Raw genomic sequence first — 22,630 nt, 5'->3', positions numbered from 1 at the left:
TAAAATACTGTTAAAAGTTTTAAAATTCTCTACAGAGATCCTTTTATGTATTAGAATGTATATTTGGAGAGAGAAGAGACCTAGAAACCCTCTGGTCTAGCTCAGTCTTTTTTTTTTTTTTTTTTTTTTGAGATGGAGTCTTGCTCTGTTGCCCAGGTTAGAGTGCAGTGGCGCAATCTCGCCTCACTGCAGCCTCTGCCTCCCGGGTGCAAGCAGTTCTTCTGCCTCAGCCTCCCGAGTAGTTGGGACTACAGGCATGTACCACCACTCCTGGCTGATTTTTGTATTTTTAGTAGAGACAGGGTTTCACCACATTGGCCAGTCTGGTCTCGAACTCCTGACCTTGTGATCTGCTGCTGCACCCAGCCAAGCAGAGTCTTTTTTTTTTTTTTTTTTTTTTTTTTAAGACTAAGTCTCGCTCTGTCACCCAGGCTGAGTGCAGTGGTGCAATCTCAGCTCACTGCCACCTCCACCTCGCGGGTTCAAGCAATTCTCCTGCCTCAGCCTCCTGAGTAGATGGGATTATAGGCACCAGCCACTATGCCTGGCTAATTTTTTTTTTTTTTTTTTTAGTTGAGTCAGGGTTTCACCATGTAGGCCAGGCTGGTTTCCAACTCCTGACCTCAAGTGATCCGCCTGCCTCAGCCTCCCGAAGTGCTAGGATTGCAGGCATGAGCCACCGTGCCCAGCCCCAGCTCAGTAATTTTTATAGACAAACTGGAACCCACGTGATGTGACTTATTCAAGGTTAAAAGATGGCCCTGCCATCTTTGTGGCAGAGCCAGAAGTCGAGCTGAGTCCTTGTCCGTCCCCTGTCTGAACCTTGTTTCCTTACTGGTCGTTGTTGACTTTTTACCCAATAAAATCTGAACCTTTGATTTTTCTGGCAGTCTGTGTTAGCTTTTAAGTTGTGGGTCATTGTGGATTTTATGAATGAGGGCATCTGTTAGGGTACCTGGCAGATGTAGTGTGGAGGATAAGCTTGGATATTTCAGGGTCAGACTGCCTGTGTTCAGATCCCAGCTATACCATTTATTGACAGAGATGTTGTCAACCTACATAGATTCTCAATTTTTCTCTTCCGTAAAGTGAGTGAAACTTGTAATACATATCTTATATGGTCATGTGGGAATTGAATGTGTTAGGTACACTTAACTAGTAAAAATTAGCTACGGTTATTCTCTTTTGAGCGAAATACAACGAAAGGTTGCCTCATTGTGTTCTTCATGGTCTTTTGCAGCCTGGCGCTATGTGGGAGCCGTCGGAGGCTTCCTCTTCATAGGCATCCAGCTCCTCCTGCTCGTGGAGTTTGCACATAAGTGGAACAAGAACTGGTGTGTGCCTTTATGGAAAGCTTCCCATTGACTCACAGAAACTGCCCAGTTTTGATAAAGGCTGTACTCAATTGCATTGCTAGGGATTTGCAGTTTTGTTTTTCTTTATACCTGCTTTTTTGTACCTCTTCATTTACTCCTCTCCTTCGTTTACTTCTCACGTTTTGACCCCCTGCCCCTACTCCCTTGTTTGGCCTCTAAGTCAGCCAGTGGTGTGAAGTAGCCACACTCAATCCCCTGCTCGTACCTGTCAGTCGTACCTGTCAGTCTCTGGTTTTGAGAGTGGCTAAAAAATTGGGTAGGCTTCATCTTAGCCTCCCATCCTCATGAAATTAAAAGTAAAATTAAAAAGTGAACACAAAAGTCAAACTTTGGAGGTGGAGATTCATCTTCTGCAGACTATGAGATAGAATAGTTCCCTCCTTTAAAAAAATGTTTGGGTCAGGCATGGTGGCTCATGCCTGTAATTCCAGCACTTTGGGAGGCCAAGGTGGGAGGATTACTTGAGCCCAGGAGTTTGAGACCAGCCTGGGCAACATACTAAGACCATGTCTGTATAAAAAATTAGCCGGGCATGGTACAACATGCCTGTAGTCCCTGCTACATGGGAGGAGGTGGTGGGAGGATCACTTGAGCCTGGTAGGTCAAGGCTTTGGTGAGCTGAGTTCACACCACTGCAGTCCACCCTGAGTAACAGAGCAAGACCCTGCCTCAACAAAAAAGATTTTTAAAATTTCTTTTCAACTTCCCAAGAGGGGAAAAAGGACTCCTTCATTAGGAAGATATGTTGTGCTACCTTAGAAAACCATCCTGTCTTTGAAAAAAGTAGACTCTTTCTAAGTGCCTTGGAAGTTGAGTTCATATCCTGGGCCAAGTGGGAGATGCCCAGCTATTAATAGCTACTTTTATTTCTTGCTAAGCCACACTGAGAAAATGACAACCCTTGAGTTCTAAGACCTAATTGACCCTCTTTGTGATTCTGGACAAAGCACTTAGCTGCTTTCTGCCTACCTTTTTTTTTTTTGTGTGGGACAGAGTTTCACTTTTTTTGCCCAGGCTGGAGTGCAATGGTGCGATCTCGGCTCACCGCAACCTCCGTCTCCTGGGTTCAAGCAATTCTCCTGCCTCAGCCTCCGAAGTAGCTGGGATTACAGGCACATGCCACCACACCTGACTAATTTTTGTATTTTTAGTAGAGATGGGGTTTCATCATATTGGTCAGGCTGGTCTCGAACTTCTGACCTCAGGTGATCCACCTGTCTCGGCCTCCCAAAGTGCTGGGATTACAGGCGTGAGCCACTGCGTCCAGCCCTAACTTTCTTTACTTATAAAATATGAATAAAAACAACTGCCTATTGTACCCAGTAAGGCTTTTGTTTTTTGCATATTTTACAGGAATCATTTTATGTTATACTCAAATATTTGAAATCATAAGTGCCATATGAATGTGAAGTTTACTTTTACCATGGACAAAACAAAATACACTGTCCAAATACTCTCAATACTTTTTATTCTGAATATGTTGTTCAACTTGGTAGTTGTTGTTTTCTTTTGGTTTTAAGGATCAAATCATGAGGTACAGCTGTTGTTGGGATGCATAAGTGAAAAGATAGAGTTAGTCATTTGACTGTTTGGTAAATATTGGATTAAGCATGGCCAAATATGAACAATTTTCAAATGGTTTACACAACACTGAATAGTCCTACAAGTAGTCCTACAGATATGTTTTGCTATGTTTTAAAGTTCTAAACTCTATAATTATACAGATGTCTGCATTTGAAGTGGGCTGTTTTATCAGTTATTGTACAGTGTCTGCATTTTGAGTTATCCATGAGATCCAGTAATTTATGTTGTGGTCTCCGCTAGATCTTGTTTTGAGGCAGCACTGTTTTCTTTCTTTCTTTTTTTTTTTTTTTTTTTTTTTTTTGAGACGGAGTCTCGCTCTTTCGCCTAGGCTGGAGTGCAGTGGCACGATCTTGGCTCACTGCAACCTCTGCCTCCCGGGTTCAAGTGATTCTTCTGCCTCAGCCTCCTGAGTAGCTGGGATTACAGGCACATGCCACCACACTTGGCTAATTTTTGTATTTTTAGTAGAGACGGGGTTTCATCATGTTGGCCAGGATGGTCTCGATCTCCTGACCTCGTGATGCACCCGCCTTGGCTTCCCGAAGTGCTGGGATTACAGACGTGAGCCACCGCGCTCAGCCTGGAGTTTTCTTAAAGATAAGCCAAATGGGTGACTATAATTGTATGGGACCCTATTTTCTCAGTAGTCCAGAAGAAATACAATAAGTTGGAAGTGAATTTTAATTGATTAAAAATCACTCTTTCCTTGATTATTCTGAATGTGCTTTCTTTCTTTTTTTGAGATAGAGTTTTGCTCTTTTTGCTTAGGCTGGAGTACAGTGGTGTGATCTTGGCTTACCACAACCTCCGCCTCCCAGGTTCAATGGATTCTCCTGCCTCAGCCTCCCAAGTAGCTGGGATTGCAGGCGTGTACCACCACACCCAGCTAATTTTGTATTTTTAGTAGAGACGGGGTTTCACCATGTGGGCCAGGCTTGTCTTGAACTCCTGACCTCCAGTAATCCATCCACCTTGACCTCCCAAAGTGCTGTGATTATAGGCGTGAGCCACCACACCTGACCTGAATGTGCTTTCAATTTGATTTTTGTATTAGAAAATAAATTCATCATCCTAAAATTTTCACAAGTATACTTCAAATAAGGAACTTCATGGTAAAATATTAACAGTTTTGATCCTTGGTGTCTGATCTGCCCATTAAATAGTATGTTCCCTTGAGAACACTTGTGCTTCTTCAGTCTGATTTTAATGTTTTGATTGATTCTGAATCCATTTGCTGGGACTAATTATTGATGCCATGTTTTTAGCAGGCATTTTGGAAAAGTTTTTTTGCTTTAAAAACTTTCAGAAACTCAGTTAGAATGACTTAAAAGCTCTGCAACAAATAGTGTTGCTATTATCCAAGCTTTGAGGCATATATGCCAACAAAAATCCCTATTGTCAACATGTTTATAGTTTAACAGACTCTTGCGTATAAGAATCTAGAAAATATACTCATTGCTCTTAATAGAATAACTAAAGTACCTTTTCTTCCCTTTTTCATTTATCTCTTTGTAAACATCTTGAGAAGTAGATGATCCTGAAAACAGTAGAGTAGAAAGGTCTTGGGCCTGGCAACCAGGAGATGCAGATTTCAGTACCCCTTTCTTTTCTTCTTTTTCTTTTTTATTATTATTATTATTTTTTGAGATGGGATCTCACTTTGTCATCCAGGCAGGAGTGCAGTTGTGTGACCATGGCGCACTGGAGCTTCAATTTCCCAGGCTTAAGTGATTCTCCCACCTCAGCTCCCTGAGAAGCTGGGACTGCAGGCATGTGGCACCACACTTGGCTAATTTCTTTTTTTTTTTTTTTTTTTTTTTGGTAGAGATGGGGTTTCGCCACGTTGCCCAGGCTGATCTTGAATTCCTGGGTTAAAGAGATCCTTTTGCCTTGGCCTCCCAAAGTACTGGGATGACATTGTGTTCGGCTTCAGTGCCCCCTTTTAATGCTTGCTCTTTCACTCTTTCACAGTTGGCCCCTCTGACCTCAGTTTTCACACTTAAATAATGTGTTTGGACTAACTGGTGTGTTCTTTTTTTTCCTTTCTAGCTCAAATTTTGTGGTTTACAGTGTCAATTCTCTATTAGAATTGAAACAAAGGGCTTTAGGTGTCAAGTGTAAAGACTTTTTTTTGTATTTTTAGTGGGACCAGAGGGCCTTAAGAAGGGAGGAATATAATCTGTTTTAAGTCAAGAAAGGTGAAAAGATGTCAGAGGTGCAAGTAAGGAGGTCAGGGGGAGACAATCCAGGTGAGGGAGGAGTAGTCTGGAACTCTGTGGTACCAAGGAGCTGGATCCTCATATGTTCCAAAGCCAGCTCTGAGTGGAGGTGGGTGGGGGAGGGGAGAGCAGCAAGAAGCTTCCAAAGTGACCACAGTTCTTCTGTGCTGTTCTCTCTTCTCTTCTCTTCTCTTCTCTTCTCTTCTCTTCTCTTCTCTTCTCTTCTCTTCTTCTCTTCTTCTCTTCTTTCCTTCCTTCCTTCTTTCCTTTTCCTTTTCCTTTCCTCTTTCTTTCCTTTCCTTTCTTTCCTTTCCTCTTTCTTTCTCTCTTCCCCCAACAATGGGAAGATGGAATTGCTGTTTTCTGAGGTTGGGATGATTGCACAATGGCAGGTTTGGGGGAGGGAGGAATGGGGGTGTCAATATCAGGAAGTTACCTTAGCCTGAATGTGCTAACTTTGAGATGCCAATTAGACCATCGAGTGGGTCTCCAATTGTTAAATGAACAGTTGGTTAATATAAGTGACGTTCAGGGGAAAGGTTGGGGTTGAAGATTTAACTTTGGCATGGACTGTAAATATTAATTAACTGTAAGAAAGTCCTTCATATTCTAATAACTTAACCAAAAAGAATAGTGAATAGAAGTGTTGGTCATCTCCCACCCACAAACCAGTCAGCAGTGTTTACCTTTTTCTGTATAATTCATGCTGTCTCCCCATCATCCATTATTATTTGCTCTTAGATTGTTTTTTCCTTTTTAAAATCCCATTTTCTCTCATTTCCTTTGTACGCCTTTTATGTTAGAATAATTCCAAGGCCATTGGAGTGTCTGGCACAGTTTCAGGAATATGACGGTCATTCTCATTTTGGCCTTTCCTCCCTATTTTCTTTGTTTCTGGCTGCAGGAATTTTTTCATCATTAAAACATTTTAACTGGGTTGCTTGAACACTTTCCAGTTTTGTGAGGGCATAAAGTAAGTTGCTTTTTCTGTGAGGTTTGGGAGAATGTGGTTACAAAGAGCAATATAATCATAAGGCAGATGACAATGATTCATTCAATTCATTCTCCCTGTTGTTCTGTCTAGTTCATTTAGCATTTATAGATACTTTTCTTTGTTCTGAACAATTTCCTTTTTTGTGTGAGACAGGGTCTTCCTCTCTTGCCCAGGCTGGAGTGCAGTGGCATGATCTGGGCTCACTGCAACCTCTGCCTCTGGTGTCGAAGCGATTCAGCCACCCAAGTAGCTGGGATTACAGGCATGCACCACCATGCCCGGGTAATTTTTGTATTTTTGGTAGAGATGGGGTTTTGCCATGTTGGTCAGGCTGGTCTCGAATTCCTGACCTTGTAATCTGTCCGCCTTGGCCTCCCAAAGTGCTGGGATTACAGGTGTGAGCCACTGTGCCCTAATTTATTTTTTAATTGATGTATTGTAATTGTACATATTTATCGGGTACATTTTGACATGTTGATACATATATGTCATACAGTAATCAAATCAAGGTAGTTGGCTATTCATTACCTCATGGATTTATCATCTTTTTCTTTCTTTCCTTTCCTTTTTTTTTTCTTCTTTTTAAAGAGACAGAGTCTCACTCTGTCACCCAGGCTGGAGTGCAGTGGCGCAGTCGTAACTCACTGCAGCCTTGAACTCCTAGGCTCAAGAGATCCTCCTGCCTCTGCCTCCCAAGAAGCTAGCTAATTAGCGTGTCCAGCTAATATCTTTGTTTTTTGTTTTGGTTTGGTTTTTGGTTTTTGTAGATGGGGTCTTGCTCTGTTGGCCAGGCTGTATCATTTCTTTGTGTTGAGAATCTTCAAAAGCCTCTCCTCTAGCTGTTTTGTAATATACAATACTTTACTGCTAGCCATCATCACCCTACCATACAGTTGATCACCAGAATTTATTCCTATCTATTTAACTTTTTTTAATGTCAAATTTTCTTTTAGTATTCCCTGATACTATTTTAGATAAAGAAGCAGCACAGTTACAGGCCCTTCTCTTCAGTTCAAGGAATAAAGAGCTAAGGTCAGCCAATATGGTTCTTAGTAAAGGTAATTCTCTTTTCTCCCTAAGAAGATGGCATCCAGGAGAGCTGCTGGCAAAACTTTGTTTCTGTTTTTAAAAGTTTATTTATTATTATTATTAAATATTTAGGGCCAGGCACAGTGGCTCATGCCTGTAATCCTAGCACTTTGGGAGGCAGAGGCAGGTGGATCGCAAGGTCAGGAGTTCAAGACCAGCCTGGCCAAGATGATGAAACCCCGTCTTTAATAAAAAGACAAAAACTAGCCGGGCATGGTGGTGGGTGCCTGTAATTCCAGCTACGAGGGAGGCTGAGGCAGAGAATTGCTTGAACCTGGGAGGTGGAGGTTGCAATGAGCCAAGATCACACCACTGCACTCCAGCCTGGGCAACAGAGCGAGACTCCATCTCAAAAAAAAAAAAAAAAAAAAATTTAGACAGGGTCTCACTCTTGCCCAAACTGGAGTGCAGTCATGGCTCATAGCCGCCGTCATCCACCGGAGTTCAGGTGATCCTTCTACCTCAGTCTCCCAAGCAGCTGGGACTACAAGTTTGCACCACCACACGCTGCTAATATTTCTAATTTTTGTAGAGACAAAGTTTTGCCATGTTGCCCAGGCTGGTCTTGAACTCCTAGCTTCAAGTGATCCGCCTGCCTTGGCCTCTCAAAGTGCTGGGATTACAGGTGTGAGCCACCTCTCCTGGCAGCACTTTGGAGTAGAGACTATGGCACTTTGGGGCTCTATGTTTATGGAGAAAACTTGGAGAAGCCCAGTGAAGAGCAACTTTTTCTTCCTGCCAAAAACTGACCCAGGGTGGTTCACAGTTAGAATGGAGAAGCTAGAATAAAGTCTGTAGGTGGCTAAAGGAAATTTAGAGTCTCAGGACTGCTCAAACTCATTACACCAAACAGAGAGTTAAACCTGGAGACAGAGTCACGTGACACTGCTGTCTCCCTCCCACCTGCCCATAGATAGCTGTGACTTCCCAACCTTGTGTCAAAGGACTACACATTAGGTAGACCTCTACAGAAGGCAAAAGGCCCCGTGCATCCCAGATTACTGCCCTCAAATTGCTCATAAGTAAATTATCTGCTGATCCCTAAACCTTTCAAGATATGTATCTTCCCATTAAAAAGGGCATATCAGCTGTAACTTTTGGTCTGCGACCTAAGTCTAGCTCCTTGTCCATGGAATTGCAGTCTGTTACATTTCACACTGACAATGCCCATACAAGCTTATCTTCCCAGGTGCAGAACAAAGTCAGGAGAGCAGTCATTTCTCTGCCTACCCTGAGACTATATAATGAACTCTTCCTTTACTCCCTTTTGAAATGTTTATCATATCTCTTGTATAGCGGAGTTTACTGGGCACTAGTTAAAATCTCGGGAGAATGTCGCGTTTGCCTCACCACCTGTCCCCTTTAAAACTGCATGCCTTCTCCCCTTTAAAGAAATGGATAAATCCGAGCCTTCTGCAACCTCTTTGGGAGCACCAGCCACAGAAGATTCTGTGACTTGTGTGTTTTTGGGTGCACCCTCAAACCTCTGGCTCAGTAAACCTCGGTTGATTGAGACTGTTGCCTCAGTCTCTCATTTGGGTTGACATTATTCATTTTAATGAATGAATACATTTGCTGCAGAAAGTGGAATTCTCTCAGTGTTGAGAGAAAATTCTAAGCTTTAGTCAAGAAGTTTCCATATTTACCAGAACCTTCTAGCTTTGATAGAGCATAATCACTGCTAAAATAATGTGTCTTCTGGGCAGCTGGGTACCAGTGCCTGTGGCCTGTAGTATTAGTTACTGCCTGAGGGATGGTGAATGTTATCAGAGAATGGTGGGCTTCATTGACTTGTCTTCTCTCCTCTCCCTCTTACCCACTTCCCGGAGAAACAGGACAGCAGGCACAGCCAGTAACAAGCTGTGGTACGCCTCCCTGGCCCTGGTGACACTCATCATGTATTCCATTGCCACTGGAGGCTTGGTTTTGATGGCAGTGTTTTACACACAGAAAGACGGCTGCATGGAAAACAAAATTCTGCTGGGAGTAAATGGAGGCCTATGCGTGCTTATTTCATTGGTAGCCATCTCGCCCTGTGTCCAAAATCGTAAGCATGGTTTTTCCATTCTTCCTTATTTATATTTTCCTAAGTGTCTTTGAGCAAACTCAATGGTTTTTTGTTTTTGTTTTTAACTAGGGTATTCCTTAACTTACTGTGGATGTGTCAGTAGTGGGCAAGGTGGGGCTCCAGTCTCTTCATATCTCACTCTCGAGCTGTGATAGGCAAGCATTTCTCATGTCGAGAAAGACCTGAACTTAACGAAGTCAATGAATAGGAAGATACTGCCTTTGCTAAATAATGTACAACAAGGAGCCTTTAAATGGGAAATGCCTTCCAAGTATATCAAGTCAGTTGTTTATGAGCTTGCCTACAATCTCTGTGTAAAAGTTGAATGAAAGGGCCGCAGAAAGGGTTGGTTCTCGGGTCATCTTTCACTCAAGGCTGTGGGCAGTGTGGTCTGGGAGTCAGGAAGCAGGACATCCCATCCCAGCTCAGCCAGCAGCTGGCCCATGTGCTAACCTTCCTTAGACCCAGGTTCTTCCTCAGTGAAGTCAGTGGAAACATGTAAGCCTGACCTTGCTCATGGTCATTTCAAAGCCGGAAGGAAGAGACAGTGGCATTTGAAAGTGCTTTAGGAAGTATACATGTGAATTGTCATTTATAAACTACTCTTGGTTTCTTAAGCCAGGATATAGTGTCTTTGGGCTTACAGTGAGGTGTCCCTGGTCTGATGTTTTTTTGTGGGTGTCGGACCCTATAGGTGATGAAAATGCGCATGACATTCAGGTTCTAGGTAGGAAAATATAGGCGATAAATTTACAGCCCCCTTGAATCCTTTCTAAAATAGTGGTTTAAAAAGGCAACTAGTGGTCGGGTGCGGTGTTTCATGCCTGTAATCCCCACTTTGGGAGGCCAAGGCAGGCGGCAGATCATCTGAGGTCAGGAGTTCAAGACCAGCCTGGCCAACATGGGGAAACCCCGTCTCTACTAAAAATACCCAAAAAAATTAACCAGCTGTGGTGGCGCACGCCTGTAGTCCCTGCTACCTGGTTAGGCCAAGGCAGGAGAATTGCTTGAACCCGGGAGGCAGAGGTTGCAGTTAGCCAAGATCCCCCCACTGCACTCCAGCCTGGGTGACAGAGTGAGACTCTGTGTCAAAAAAGAAGAAGAAGGAGGAAAAAAAAATAGTCACAAATACTATGTTTTCCTCTACTAAAAATTTTAAGACCATTATTGAAATTGAGAGTATTTGCCTAATCCCTTTAATTGATCAGTTAAGAGTTCCTAGAATAACTTGATATTCTGATTAAAATCTTTGGGTTAAATCTTTATCTTTTGAAATAGGGGTAATGTTCTGAAATATTTGGTTTAGTACCATTAGGTGCTAAGGGAAATCTTATTCCCTTGCCAAAGAGCAACATTATAACAGGGTCTGTTTTATGTCTTTATCGGTAATTATAATTTAATAATGATAATTTTGGAAACAAATTTGACCACAAGACTGAGTAAAACTGCATCCTTTTATGTCAGTAAGTGGTCAAAAATTTCACAGGAAAAAAAGAGAGATCCCTTATCACATCCTGGTTACTCTGAAAGATCTGAACCTTTAGTTTACTTGAAATATTATAACTTTCAAAAAATAACAGATGGCTTGTGAAGTTTCAGAGAAAAATGAACACTTATACACTGTTGGTGGGAATGTAAATTAGTTCAACCATAGTGGAAAGCAGTGTGGCAGTTCCTCAGACCTAAAAACAGAACTACCATTAGGCCCAGCAGTCTCATTACTGGGTATATACCCAAAGGAATATAAATGGTTCTCACATAAAGACACAGGCACACGTATGTTCACTGCAATACTATTCACAATAGCAAAGATATGGAATCAACCTAAATGCCCATCAATGGTATACTGAATAAAGAAAATGTGGTACATATACACTATGGAATCTATGGAATACTGTGTAGCCATAAAAAGGTAAGAGATCATGTCCTTTTCAGGAACATGGATGGTGCTGGAAGACATTATCCTTAAAATGAACACAGGAACAGAAAACCAAATACCACATGTTCTTGCTTAAAAGTGGGAGCTAAATGATGAGAACATATGGACACATAGAGGGGAACAACACACACTGGGGCCTATCTATCAGAGGGTGGAGGGTGGGAAGAAGGAGAGGATCAGGAAAGATAACTAATGGGTACTAGACTTAATACCTGGGTGACGAAATAATCTGTACAACAAACCCCCATGATAATTTTCCCCTTACAACAAACCTGCATATACACCCCCAAACCTAAAATAAAAGTTAAAAATAAATGAATCAATAAATAACCTTAAAGCCCTTCTCCCAGTGAATGCTGAGCCCCATAGCCTTCCTCTTTAGCCAAGAGCAATTCTTGTATTCTGTTCCCAAAAGCTTTTTGTCCATTGGCAGGTAAAAGCTTTTTGTCCTGTCATAGATTGTGGTATGTGATGACCTTGTAGAATCCGGAATACATCCCCTGTGAAATCTGGTTTACCGCTTACTCCCCTCCCCAACTAAGCTATGTGGTTTTATCAACAACGACGGTAATTTTTTTTCTGATCTTGGGATTTAAGAACTAATGTTACAAACCTCAGGGAGACTAGTTAGTGTATTTAAGTATAGCCATAGGCTTGATAAAGTATTGGTAGAGAACTTGGCAGAACCTGACATCTTTAAAATAGCAATGTTCAGCTCAGTGTGTAACTCTCTCCCCCTTAATATCTTTTTAGTTTTATCTGAGAAACATACTACATTTTTTTTTCTCTTTTCTTTCCTTTAAAGGTGGATGCTCAAGTTTGAGGACTGTCATGGGGACTGTCAGGTTTTTTAGGCATATGCTTTCTTTTTCTTCAAATTAAAACCTGTTGTCTGTCTGTCTCTTGTCATTTTTCAGGACAGCCGCACTCGGGGCTCCTACAATCAGGGGTCATAAGCTGCTATGTCACCTACCTCACCTTCTCAGCTCTGTCCAGCAAACCTGCAGAAGTAGGTAAGCCAGCCTGTTAGGGGGCTTGTGTTTGCGGTGTGAATATTTTCATTCATGGAGGAGTGAACTATTGTTTAAATATTGGAGAGGCCATGGAGATAGAGAGCAGAAGGATGGCTACCAGAGGCTGGGAAGGGTTTGAGGGAGGTTTGGGAGGAGGTTGAGATGATTAATGGGTACACAATAAATAGGAAGAATGAATAAGACCTAGTATTTGATAGCACAACAGGGTAACTATAGTCAAATTTAATTGTACATTTAAAAATAACTAAAAGAGTATATTTGGACTGCTTGTAACACAAAGGATCAATGCATGAGGGGATGGATACCCCATTTTAGATGATGTGATGGTTACATATTTCATGCCTGTATTAAAACATCTCATGTACCACATAAATATGTACACCTACTATGTATCCACAAAAATTAAGTTGAAAAATAAATTATTAGAAGTGTACTAAATCACAATAGAGAGATGATCTAGACTTTTTCATCTCTCTTTTAAAGTTAAAAAAGTCTTTAACTTGAGCTATGTAAAGGAAAATTCCCTTTTTCAGTTCTTCCTGGTGTGTAGGACAGACAGGAGGAAAGGTTTGGCTGTAGAGTTTGCTTTTAGGCCTAAATAACCTCTTAATTTAGTTGTATCTCTTTTCTTTTCTGACTATAGCAGTGGAATAGAGAGAGTGGAAAGAATGTGGGGGAGTGGGGAGTGGGGAGTAGGATCTGAGCACAGATCCCGTGATTTACTGGCTATGTGACCTCAAACCACTCGTCCTAAATGACATTTATTTACAGAGACAGCCGAACATAGTGATTAGAGCATGAGCTTTGAAGTCGGACTGCCCGGTTTATAGACTGATCCTGCTACTTAAGTAACTTGCAGAAACTTAACTTACCCTCTCTATTACTTTTGTGATGTATAAATGTAAATATATACACACATACATACATATATACATACACATAAGCATATATAAATGTATGTTTGGGTATATTTGAGCTTATATAAATGAAATTAAATAAATGTAGTGTCTAAGAAAATTGAAGTTGTTTCCTCTTAAATTTGGAAAGCTGGTGCAATGATAATTTTGAAAGTTTTAGCATATATACATACTATTTATGGGCTTGTCCTTGTTGCTACTTACAGTGGAAAGTAATGTAAGTAGAGGTCTTAAGTAAGTATTGCCTATCCTGGATTTAATTTTTTTTTTTTTTTTAATATTCTATCTTGACTCAGTAAGTGTACATAAATTTCGTCTCTTTAAGACTTTCTTTTATGTCTGTTTATGTATTAATTTCTGGCTTTAACTTACTGGGATTTTAATTTACAATATTTTTTAAATGGCAGGTATCCCTTTAAAACAGAAAAAAAGGCTGAGCATGGTGGCTCATGCCTGTAATCTAAGCACCTTGGGAGGCTGAGGCAGGAAGATTGCTTGCAGCCAGGAGCTGAGACCAGCCTTGGCAACATATGCATCTCTACCAGAAAAAAAAAACAACCAAAAAAAAAACAGAAAAAAAGTTATTTTAAATTTCAAGTTCTCTACATTTTTTAAATTAGCCTAAGAATAAAGATTCTTGAAACCACAGCATACACAGGGAAGTTTATAGCATTAAATGCCTACATCAAAAAAGCAGAAAGATCACAAATTAACAACCTAATGTTGTACCTGGAACTAGAAAATCAAGAAGAAACCAAACCCAAAGTTAGCAGAACAAAAGAAATAACAAAGATCAGGGCTGTGTTGAGTTGGCTCATGGTTGTAATCCTAGCACTTCGGGAGGCTGAGGCAGGCAGATTGCAGGAGCCCAGGAGTTTGAGACCAGCCTGGGCAACATGGCGAAACCCTGTCCCTACAAAAAAATACAAAAAAGTATCCAGGCATGCTGGCGCACATCTGTAGTCCCAGCTACTCGGGAGGCTGAGGTGGGAGAATCCCTGGAGCCCCAGAGGTTGAGGCTGCAGTGAACTGTGAGCTCTTATTGCACCACTGCACTCTACCCAGGGCAATAGACAGGGGCTTTGTCTCAAAAAAATGAAATAAGGAACTAAATAAAATACAGACCTCCCCCCACCAAAAAAAAGCCCATGAGGAAAATACAGAGGATCAACAAAACAAAAAAAAGTTGGTTTGTTGAAAAGATAAACAAAATTGATAAGCCCCTACCAAGAAGAAAGAAGACCAAATCAACAAAATTAGAAATGAAAAAGGAAAAATCACAATAATACCACAAAAGTACAAAGATCATTACAGACTATTAGGAACATCCATATACTTACAAACTAGAAAACCTAGAGGAAATGGATACATTTCTGGAAAGCAAGAAGGAATAGAAATCCTAAACAGGCCAATGATGAATAGTGACACTGAATCAGTGATTTAAAAAATCTTCCAGTAAGAAAAAGCCAGGACCGTATGGAGTCATAGCCAAATCCTACCAAACATATAAGGGAGAACTAATACCAGTCCTCCTGAAATTGTGCCGAAAAATGGAGGAGGAAAGAACTCTCCCTGACTCATTATACAAGGCCTGATATATCACCCTGATAACCAAAACCAGACAGGGATACAACAAAAAAGAAGATTACAGACCAATACCCCTGATGAACATAGATGGAAAAATCTTCAACAAAATACTAGCAAACACAATGTAATAGTACATCAGAAGATAATATACCATGATCAAGTGGGCATTATACCATGGATGCAAGAATGGTTCAACATATGCAAATTTATAAATATGATACATCATACATTACATATTACATAAACAGAATTAAAGATAAAAACCATGTGATCATTTCAATAGATGCAGAAAAAGCGTTTGTTAAAATTCAGCATCTTTTTGTGGTAAAAAAAAAACCCTCAATAAAGTAGGAACATAACTTTTGAGAACTGGACCAAGATAAGGGTGCCTACCTTCACCATGCCTATTCACCATAGTACTGGAAGTCCTAGCCAGGACACCCAGGCAAGAGAAAGAAATAAAAGGCATCCAAATTGGAAGAGAGGAAGTCAAATTATCATGTTTGTTGATGATATGATTCTGTATCTAGAAAACCCAAAAGGTTCCACCAAAACACTCTTAGATTTGTATAATGAATTCAATAATATTGAAGTATACAAAATCAACATACAAAAGTTACTAGTGTTTTGGTTGGGTACGTTGACTCACATCTGTAATCCCAGCACTTTGGGAGGGCAAAGTGGGTGGATCATTTGAGGTCAGGAGCTCGAGACCAGCTTGGCCAACATGGTGAAACCCTGTCTCTACTAAAATATAAAAATTAGCGAGTCCTGGCGGTGCACACATCTGAAATCCCAACTACTTGGGAGGCTGAGACAGGAGAATCACTTGAACCGGGAGGGGGAGGTTGCAGTGAGCCAGGATCACACTACTGCACCCCCACACCCCAGCCTGGACAACAGAGCAAGACTCCGCCTCAAAAAAAAAAAAATTAGTAGTGTTTCTATACACCAGTAATCATCTAGCAGAGAACCAAATGAAGAAGCTGATCCCATTTACAATAGCTACAAAAAATAAAATAACTAAGAATACATTTAATGAAGGAGCTGAAATATCTTTACAATGAAAACTACTAAACACTGATGAAAAACTTAAAGGGAGGGGCCATAAGTAGTGGCACATTCCTGTGATCCCAGCACTTTGGGAGGCCAAAGTGGGAGGATAGCTTGAGGCCAGGAATTTGAGGCCGGCCTGAGCAACATAGCAAAACCCCATCTCCACAAAAAATTTACAAATTAGCTGGGTGTGGTGGCATGCACCCGTAGTTCTAGCTACTCATGGGTTTGAGGTGGGAAGATCACCTGAGCCCAGGAGCTTGAGGTTACAGTGATCTATGATCAGGCCACTGTACACCAGACTGGGTGAAAGAACAAGACCACGTCTCAAAAAAAAAAAAAAAAATGCAAGCAAATGGAAAGACATCCCATGCTCATGGATCAGAAGAATAAATATTGTTAAAATGACCATATTGCCTAACGCAGTCTTACACATTCAGTGCTATCCCTATAAAAATATCAGTGATATTCTTCACAGAAAAACAATCCTAAAATGTGTATGGAAAAAACAGAGCCAGAATAGCTAAAGCAATCCTGAGCAAAAAGAACAAAGCTTGGAGGAATCACACTTCAAAGCTGGAGGAGTCCCTTCTTCAAATTATGCTACAAAGCTACAGTAAGCAAAATAGCATGGTATTTGCATAAGAATAGATCCATGGAACTGCATAGAGAACCCAGAAGTAAAGCCACATATTTATAGCCATCTGGTCTTTGACAAAGTTGACAAGAACACACACTGGGGAAAGGATACGCTTTTCAATAAGTGGTCCTGGAAAATTTGGATTTCCTTATGCTTGAACCCCTACCCTGTCTCTCACCACATACAAAAACCAACAAAAGGTGGATTAAAGACTTACATGTAAGACCTGAAACTATAAAAATACTAGAGGAAAACTCTAATGGATATTGCTCAAGGCAAAGAATTCATGACTAAGACCTCAAAAGCACAGACAACAAAAACAGAACCAGACAAATGGAACTATATTAATCTAATTAGCTTCTGTACAGCAAAAGAAATAACAGCGTGAACAGACAACCTGCAGAATCAGAGAAAATATTTGCAAACTGTGTCTTACAGGGGAGCAGTATGCAGAATTTACAAGGAGCTCAATTCAAAAACAAAAACCACTAAATCCATTAAAAAGTGGTCAAAGGACACGAATAGACATTTCATTTTTTTTCTAAATAAGACATATAAATGGCCAACAGGCATATGAAAAAAATGCTCAACATTGCTAATCATCCGAGAAATGCAAATTAAAACCATAACTAGATGCCATTTCACACCAGTCAGAATGGCTAGTATTAAAAAGACAAAAAGTAGCAGATGTTGGCAGGGATGTGGAGAAATGGGAACACTTACACTGTTGATGGGAATGTAAATTAGCATAGCTACTATGGGAAACAGTGTGGAGATTTCTCAGAGAACTAAAAATAGAGCTACCATTTGATCCAGCAGTCCCACTACTGGGTATCTATGAAAAGGAAAAGAAATCATTATTTCAAAAAGATACCTGCACCTCTGTGTTTATTGCAGCACAGTTCACAATAGCAAAGATATGGAATCACCTTAAGTGTCCATCAATAGATGATTGGATAAAGAAAACGTGATTTGGCCGGGCGCGGTGGCTCACGCTTGTAATCCCAGCACTTTGGGAGGCCAAGGTGGGCGGATCACGAGGTCAGGAGATCGAGACCACGGTGAAACCCCGTCTCTACTGAAAAAGAAAAAATACAAAAAAAAAAAAATTTTAGCCGGGCGCGGTGGCGGGCGCCTAGTATGTCCCACGCTACTCAGGAGGTTTCTAGAGTGTCAGGAGAATGTTACGTGAACCCGGGAGGCAGAGCTTGGCAGTGAGACCGAGGTTGAGATTGCGCCACTGCACTCCATCCTGGGCTACAGAGCAAGACTCTGTCTCAAAAAAAAAAAAAAAAACGTGATTTATATATATACAAATATATATATAGTGTATAGTATCCACACAGATGGAATACTGATTCAGCCACTACAAAAGTCAATGAAATCCTGTCTTTTGTAGCAACATGGATGAAACGAAGCCATTATCTTAAGTGAAACAAGCAGACACAGAAAGAAAAATACTGCATGTTCTCACTTTTAAGTGGGAGTCCTCAAATCCAAGTCGGATGCTACACACTGGACATGAGTGTGGAGATCCGATAGGTTGAAGGCTCAATTCCACAAAACAGCCCTACCCTTCCCGCTGGTCACAAGTCCGGCCCCCCAGAACTTCTGACCAACTGTTAGGGCTCCCACAGTTACCCCTTCTTTGGGATGGATTAATTTGATAGAGTGGCTCACAGAACTCAGGAAATACTTATCTTTACTGATTTATTACAAAGGATATTTTAAAGAATACGAGTAAACAGGCAGGTGAAAATACGTATAAGGCAAGGTCTGGAAGGGTCCCGAGCTTCTGTCTCCATGGAGTTGGTGTGGCTGGGTTCCTAACATGTGGATGAGGTCGTGTTCACCTTCCTGTAAGCCTCCAGCTCTCAGAAAGCTCTCTGAACCATGTCCTTTTGGGCCTTTTATGGAGACTTCATTACACAGGCATGATTGAAGTCATTACACAGGATTAAACCATTGGCCCTTGGTGATCAACTGTCATTTCTCCCATTCCTCCCATTCCTGGAGTTTGGAGAGTGGGTCTGAAAGCCCCAACCCTCTAATCCTACCTTGGTCTTTCTGGTGACCAGCCCCTATCCTGAAGCTGCCTAGGGGCTGCCAGCCATTAGTTCATCATTAACATACAAAAAGACACCATTTTGGAGATTTCAAGGATTTTAGGAGTTGCTTGCAAGTAAATGCAGATGAAGACCAAATACATATTTCACAATATCACATGTGGTCACCCATATTTAAAAAAAAATCCTCAGGAGGTTTCCAAGTTGTAGACAGAAAGATATCGCGATTATCATATCACATCTAAATAGCTTCTCAACTGGTTTAGGAGCTATTGTTGGCTGTTGATTCACCTCAGCACTGCTTGGTATCTGCACCCTACCTCTCTTTAGGGGCTGTCCTGTCAACTGAAAAATGCGCCTGACCTGTCTTTTTACTATTGTTTGAATAGTACTGAAAATGAGCAAGACTCTCTCCTTAGGTCCTGGATCTGTTTGAGCCCCATGGCACTGAGCTGGAATCTGAGGGTCTTGTTCCAAGGGTGTGATGATGTGGGAGAATGGTTCTTTGAAATAGCAGAAATCCAGTCTGCATGGAAACAGCCTGTAGAGTAGAGGTTTCCAGTGATAAGTGTTCACTATTCTAAGGAGGTACACCACAGCTACCTGAGTTTTGCCAAAATGAGTGCTTCTGTGAGTTACAACTGGACTTTCTATTTCACTATGATGACTTTGTTTTTTCTTTACAAGTTCTAGATGAACATGGAAAAAATGTTACAATCTGTGTTCCTGACTTTGGTCAAGACCTGTACAGAGATGAAAACTTGGTGACTATACTGGGGACCAGCCTCTTAATCGGATGTATCTTATATTCATGGTAAGTCTTGGGAGTTACTCAAGGCCATTTTTGCAGAGTTTAAAATTGCAGGAAAAGAATTGAAATAACTTTCAGTTGCTGTGAGGCTGCAGAAACAAATACCATTTGAGAAGGGGGGAAAACAACCACAAGTAAAAAGGTGAAGAGCATGAACTCTAAATATTTGAACTTCATTTACCTTACTTGTTTTTATTTGGGGTCAGTAAAGCAAATATATGGTATGTTGCAGCACCATTGCCTAACACCCTTTAAAAGATGGTTGAATAGTAGTTTGCTGTACCCTTACTGGAGGGCAGGGGAGCACAAAGTAAAGAAGAGATAGAATGTGCCAGCATGTCCTGGCAGCTTTCTAATCCAAAGGAAATAGCTTTGTTCCGCTGTTGATGGAAAGAGTACAAAGTGCTGCATGCGTGGTCATTCTGTTCAGACAGGAAATGTTCCTTCTCTTTTCTTCTAAAACCCACAATGCTGTTGTTCACTAGGCAAACCAGCTCCTCCAAAAGTAGATGTGATACATAAGTGGGCTGTGTTTCAGATGCTTGTGGTGGGTGTTATTCCACCTTTAAAAGGCTTAAAAGATTGCTAGAGGGAGAAAAGTCAAGGATAGAAATGGCTAGTTAATCTGGATATATATATTTTGCTGATAACTAAGCTTCCCTTTGACAGTAACCTTTTCACATTTAGCCTTTACTTCTGTGTTTACATTTTGTTAATGTTCAGTGTAAAAATTCAATTCCATTGAATTGAGTCATAGGCACATTATAATCTTCCTTTTTGCTGAAAGTAAGCACTCCTGGTGGCGATAGCTTGTATAAATACAATGTCTTTCTGAGCATGTTGGCATTTTCTCTTACCTCCTTTAACAGCTTCTGCTATTAGAAAGGGACCAACAGGGACACAGGCGTTTTGGAGTCTATTTGCTCAGGGTCATGCATCAAGCCATAAAATGCTTGTTTTGCAGGTGGGTGTTAAGATGATGGTTACATACATTCATTGTTGGTCTGTGTGTGACAAAGTGACAGAGTCTCCTTGTTGCATAATGGACTCTGGTGACTTCTTTCTGGCCTTTCAATTTTACTAATTCCTAAGTTGTTCACTGAGTACCTACAATACAGGAAGCAGGCTGCGTGGTGCAGTGGCTCACACCTGTAATCCCAGTGCTTTGGGAGGCTGAGGCAGGAGGATCAGTTGAACCCAGGAGTTTGAGACCAGCCTGGACAACATAGCAAGATCCTGTTTCTTTAAAAAAAAAAAAAAAAAAAGTCAGGCATGATGGTGCGTGCCTGTGGTCCCAGCTACTCAGGAGGCTGAGATGGGAGGATCACTTGAACCCAGATGTCTAAGGCTGCAGTGAGCTAGGGGTAACTCCACTCCAGCCTAAGCAAGAGAGTGAGACCCTGCCTCTTAAAAAACCAACTATGAAGATATTTGACAGAATAAAATCATATGTTTTTGTGGGTTACTGGGTACCTACGAGCATATGAAAAAAAATATATTTGCCATTGGCCGGTGCGGTGGCTCACGCCTGTAATCTCAGCACTTTGGGAGGCTGAGGTGGGTGGATCACCTGAGGTCAGGAGTTTGAGACCAGCCTGGCCAACATGATGAAACCCCCATATCTACTAAAAATACAAAAATTAGCTGGGCGTGGTGGTATACACCTGTAATCCCAGCTACTCGGGAGGCTGAGGCTGGAGAATTGCTTGAAACCAGGAGGTGGAGGTTGCAGTAAGCTGAGATCGTGCCATTGCACTCCAGCCTGGGCAACAAGAGAGAAACTCTATCTCAAAAAAAAAAAAAAAGAAAGAAATTCCCTTTAGATAAAGTAGAGTTTGGATTTGCTGTAAACCCTTCAATGGAAAAGATGGCAAAACTTCTTCTTAGCCTCCTGCATAGGGTTACCACACACAGGGCATTTCACAACATGGAATTTTCACCCTATCATATTTTCTCACTATTTCTAGCAGGTGTAAAGAATTCTTCTGAGTTGGCCCTTGAGTGAGAGATGATGAATAAAATGTTGTCTCTTACAGGACTGAGTCACCATAGTGGAGATTGGCAAGGGCTGGTCTGGTATTCCCAAAAGGTGTCAATTTTCAAAGTTGATAGCTACTTAAAAAAAAAAAAAAAAAATCTGTCTAGATGCCAGCAACAAACATTGTTATTGAATGGGTAAACCACAGAACTGCAGTGCCTGATGGGATGAGAACATATAAAACTACAGACCCTACAAAGTGGAGACGAGGACGACCAGTCTGCTCTGTGGGTACTTCTGTAATGTGTAGGCAAGAGCACACTCTGTGGGCTGGGCAGTTAGTGCCCCCAGGAGTTAGTTCCCCCAGGGCCCATGTGATTGATGTTTGCTGTAATTACCCACTGCAGCTCTTCAAGGGGTCAGCTTTAAGAACACTGAATTCAGGCTTACTAGGGCCTGGGAATAAAAGGGATGCTGTAGGAGTGGGAGTCAGCCCAACTAGGGTTTTTTCAGATCTGGACTTCTGAAAAGTTTGTTTTCCTTCCTGACTCAGAGGAATGAAAGGTTGGAGGATGTTACAAAAAGGCCACATCGTCTGGGTGGGAACTGTCATTTGAACATAATTGCAGGAATATCTAGGATTCTTGACAGAAATTGTAGGAAGCCAGAGACTATGGATAGTATGTAGGTTAAAGGGAGAAGAAGGCCAAGATTGCCTGGGGTCCACTCTTTTGTAAAGTTGTAGAAGACTGGGAAGCTCCCCAGCTCCTCTCTTTCCCTTCACCCTCCAGAGCCCCCAAGCCCCACCCCCAAATACTTGTTTCCTTTGGGGTGTCTCCGTCCTGACTCTTGCAGCTGGGGCACCCTCTAGACGTATGTTTTAATGTTTGTAGCCTCAGCTCAGAAGAAGGGCTCAACCCAAACCTACTCCCTGCCTTTCTGCCTGGGGCCGCCTTTTCTCCAGACCCTCCTTCCATTGCACCCAGGAATCATTGCTGTGAAAGAACATCATAGCTTGGACCCCATGTAAGCCCTCACCTTGGTCCACTTGTGGAGTTCTCTGATGGCTCTTTTTATTTTTTTAGACAAAAAACAAATTTTTAAGGCAAGTTCTCACTATGTTACCCAGGCTGAGTAAACTCCTGTGCTCAAGGGATCCTCCTGCCTCAGCCTCCCAAGTAGCTGGGACTACAGGCATAACCGTGGCACCTGGCATTCTGTTGACTCTTTCTCTCTCTCTTTCTTTCTTTCTTTCTTTCTTTCTCTCTCGCT

The 22,630-nt window shown here is 41.5% G+C and overlaps 1 protein-coding gene across 1 annotated transcript in view; it reads left to right on the top strand.

Annotated features, from left to right (window-relative positions):
- Positions 1-22,630, top strand: part of SERINC5 (serine incorporator 5) — a 119,580-nt gene that overhangs the window by 78,567 nt on the left and 18,383 nt on the right. Inside the window, exons 5-8 of the mRNA XM_009208684.3 lie at positions 1,241-1,334; positions 9,098-9,309; positions 12,187-12,282; positions 19,257-19,383. Of these exons, the coding sequence (XP_009206948.2) occupies positions 1,241-1,334; positions 9,098-9,309; positions 12,187-12,282; positions 19,257-19,383 (529 nt within the window). The remainder of the gene's footprint in view (positions 1-1,240; positions 1,335-9,097; positions 9,310-12,186; positions 12,283-19,256; positions 19,384-22,630) is intronic.

The sequence above is a fragment of the Papio anubis genome, chromosome 5 (genome assembly GCF_008728515.1).
Source record: "Papio anubis isolate 15944 chromosome 5, Panubis1.0, whole genome shotgun sequence".
NCBI classification, from domain to species: domain Eukaryota; kingdom Metazoa; phylum Chordata; class Mammalia; order Primates; family Cercopithecidae; genus Papio; species Papio anubis.
The sequence above is the reverse complement of the archived record's forward strand: the minus strand, read 5'-3'. Positions and strand labels throughout refer to the sequence as shown.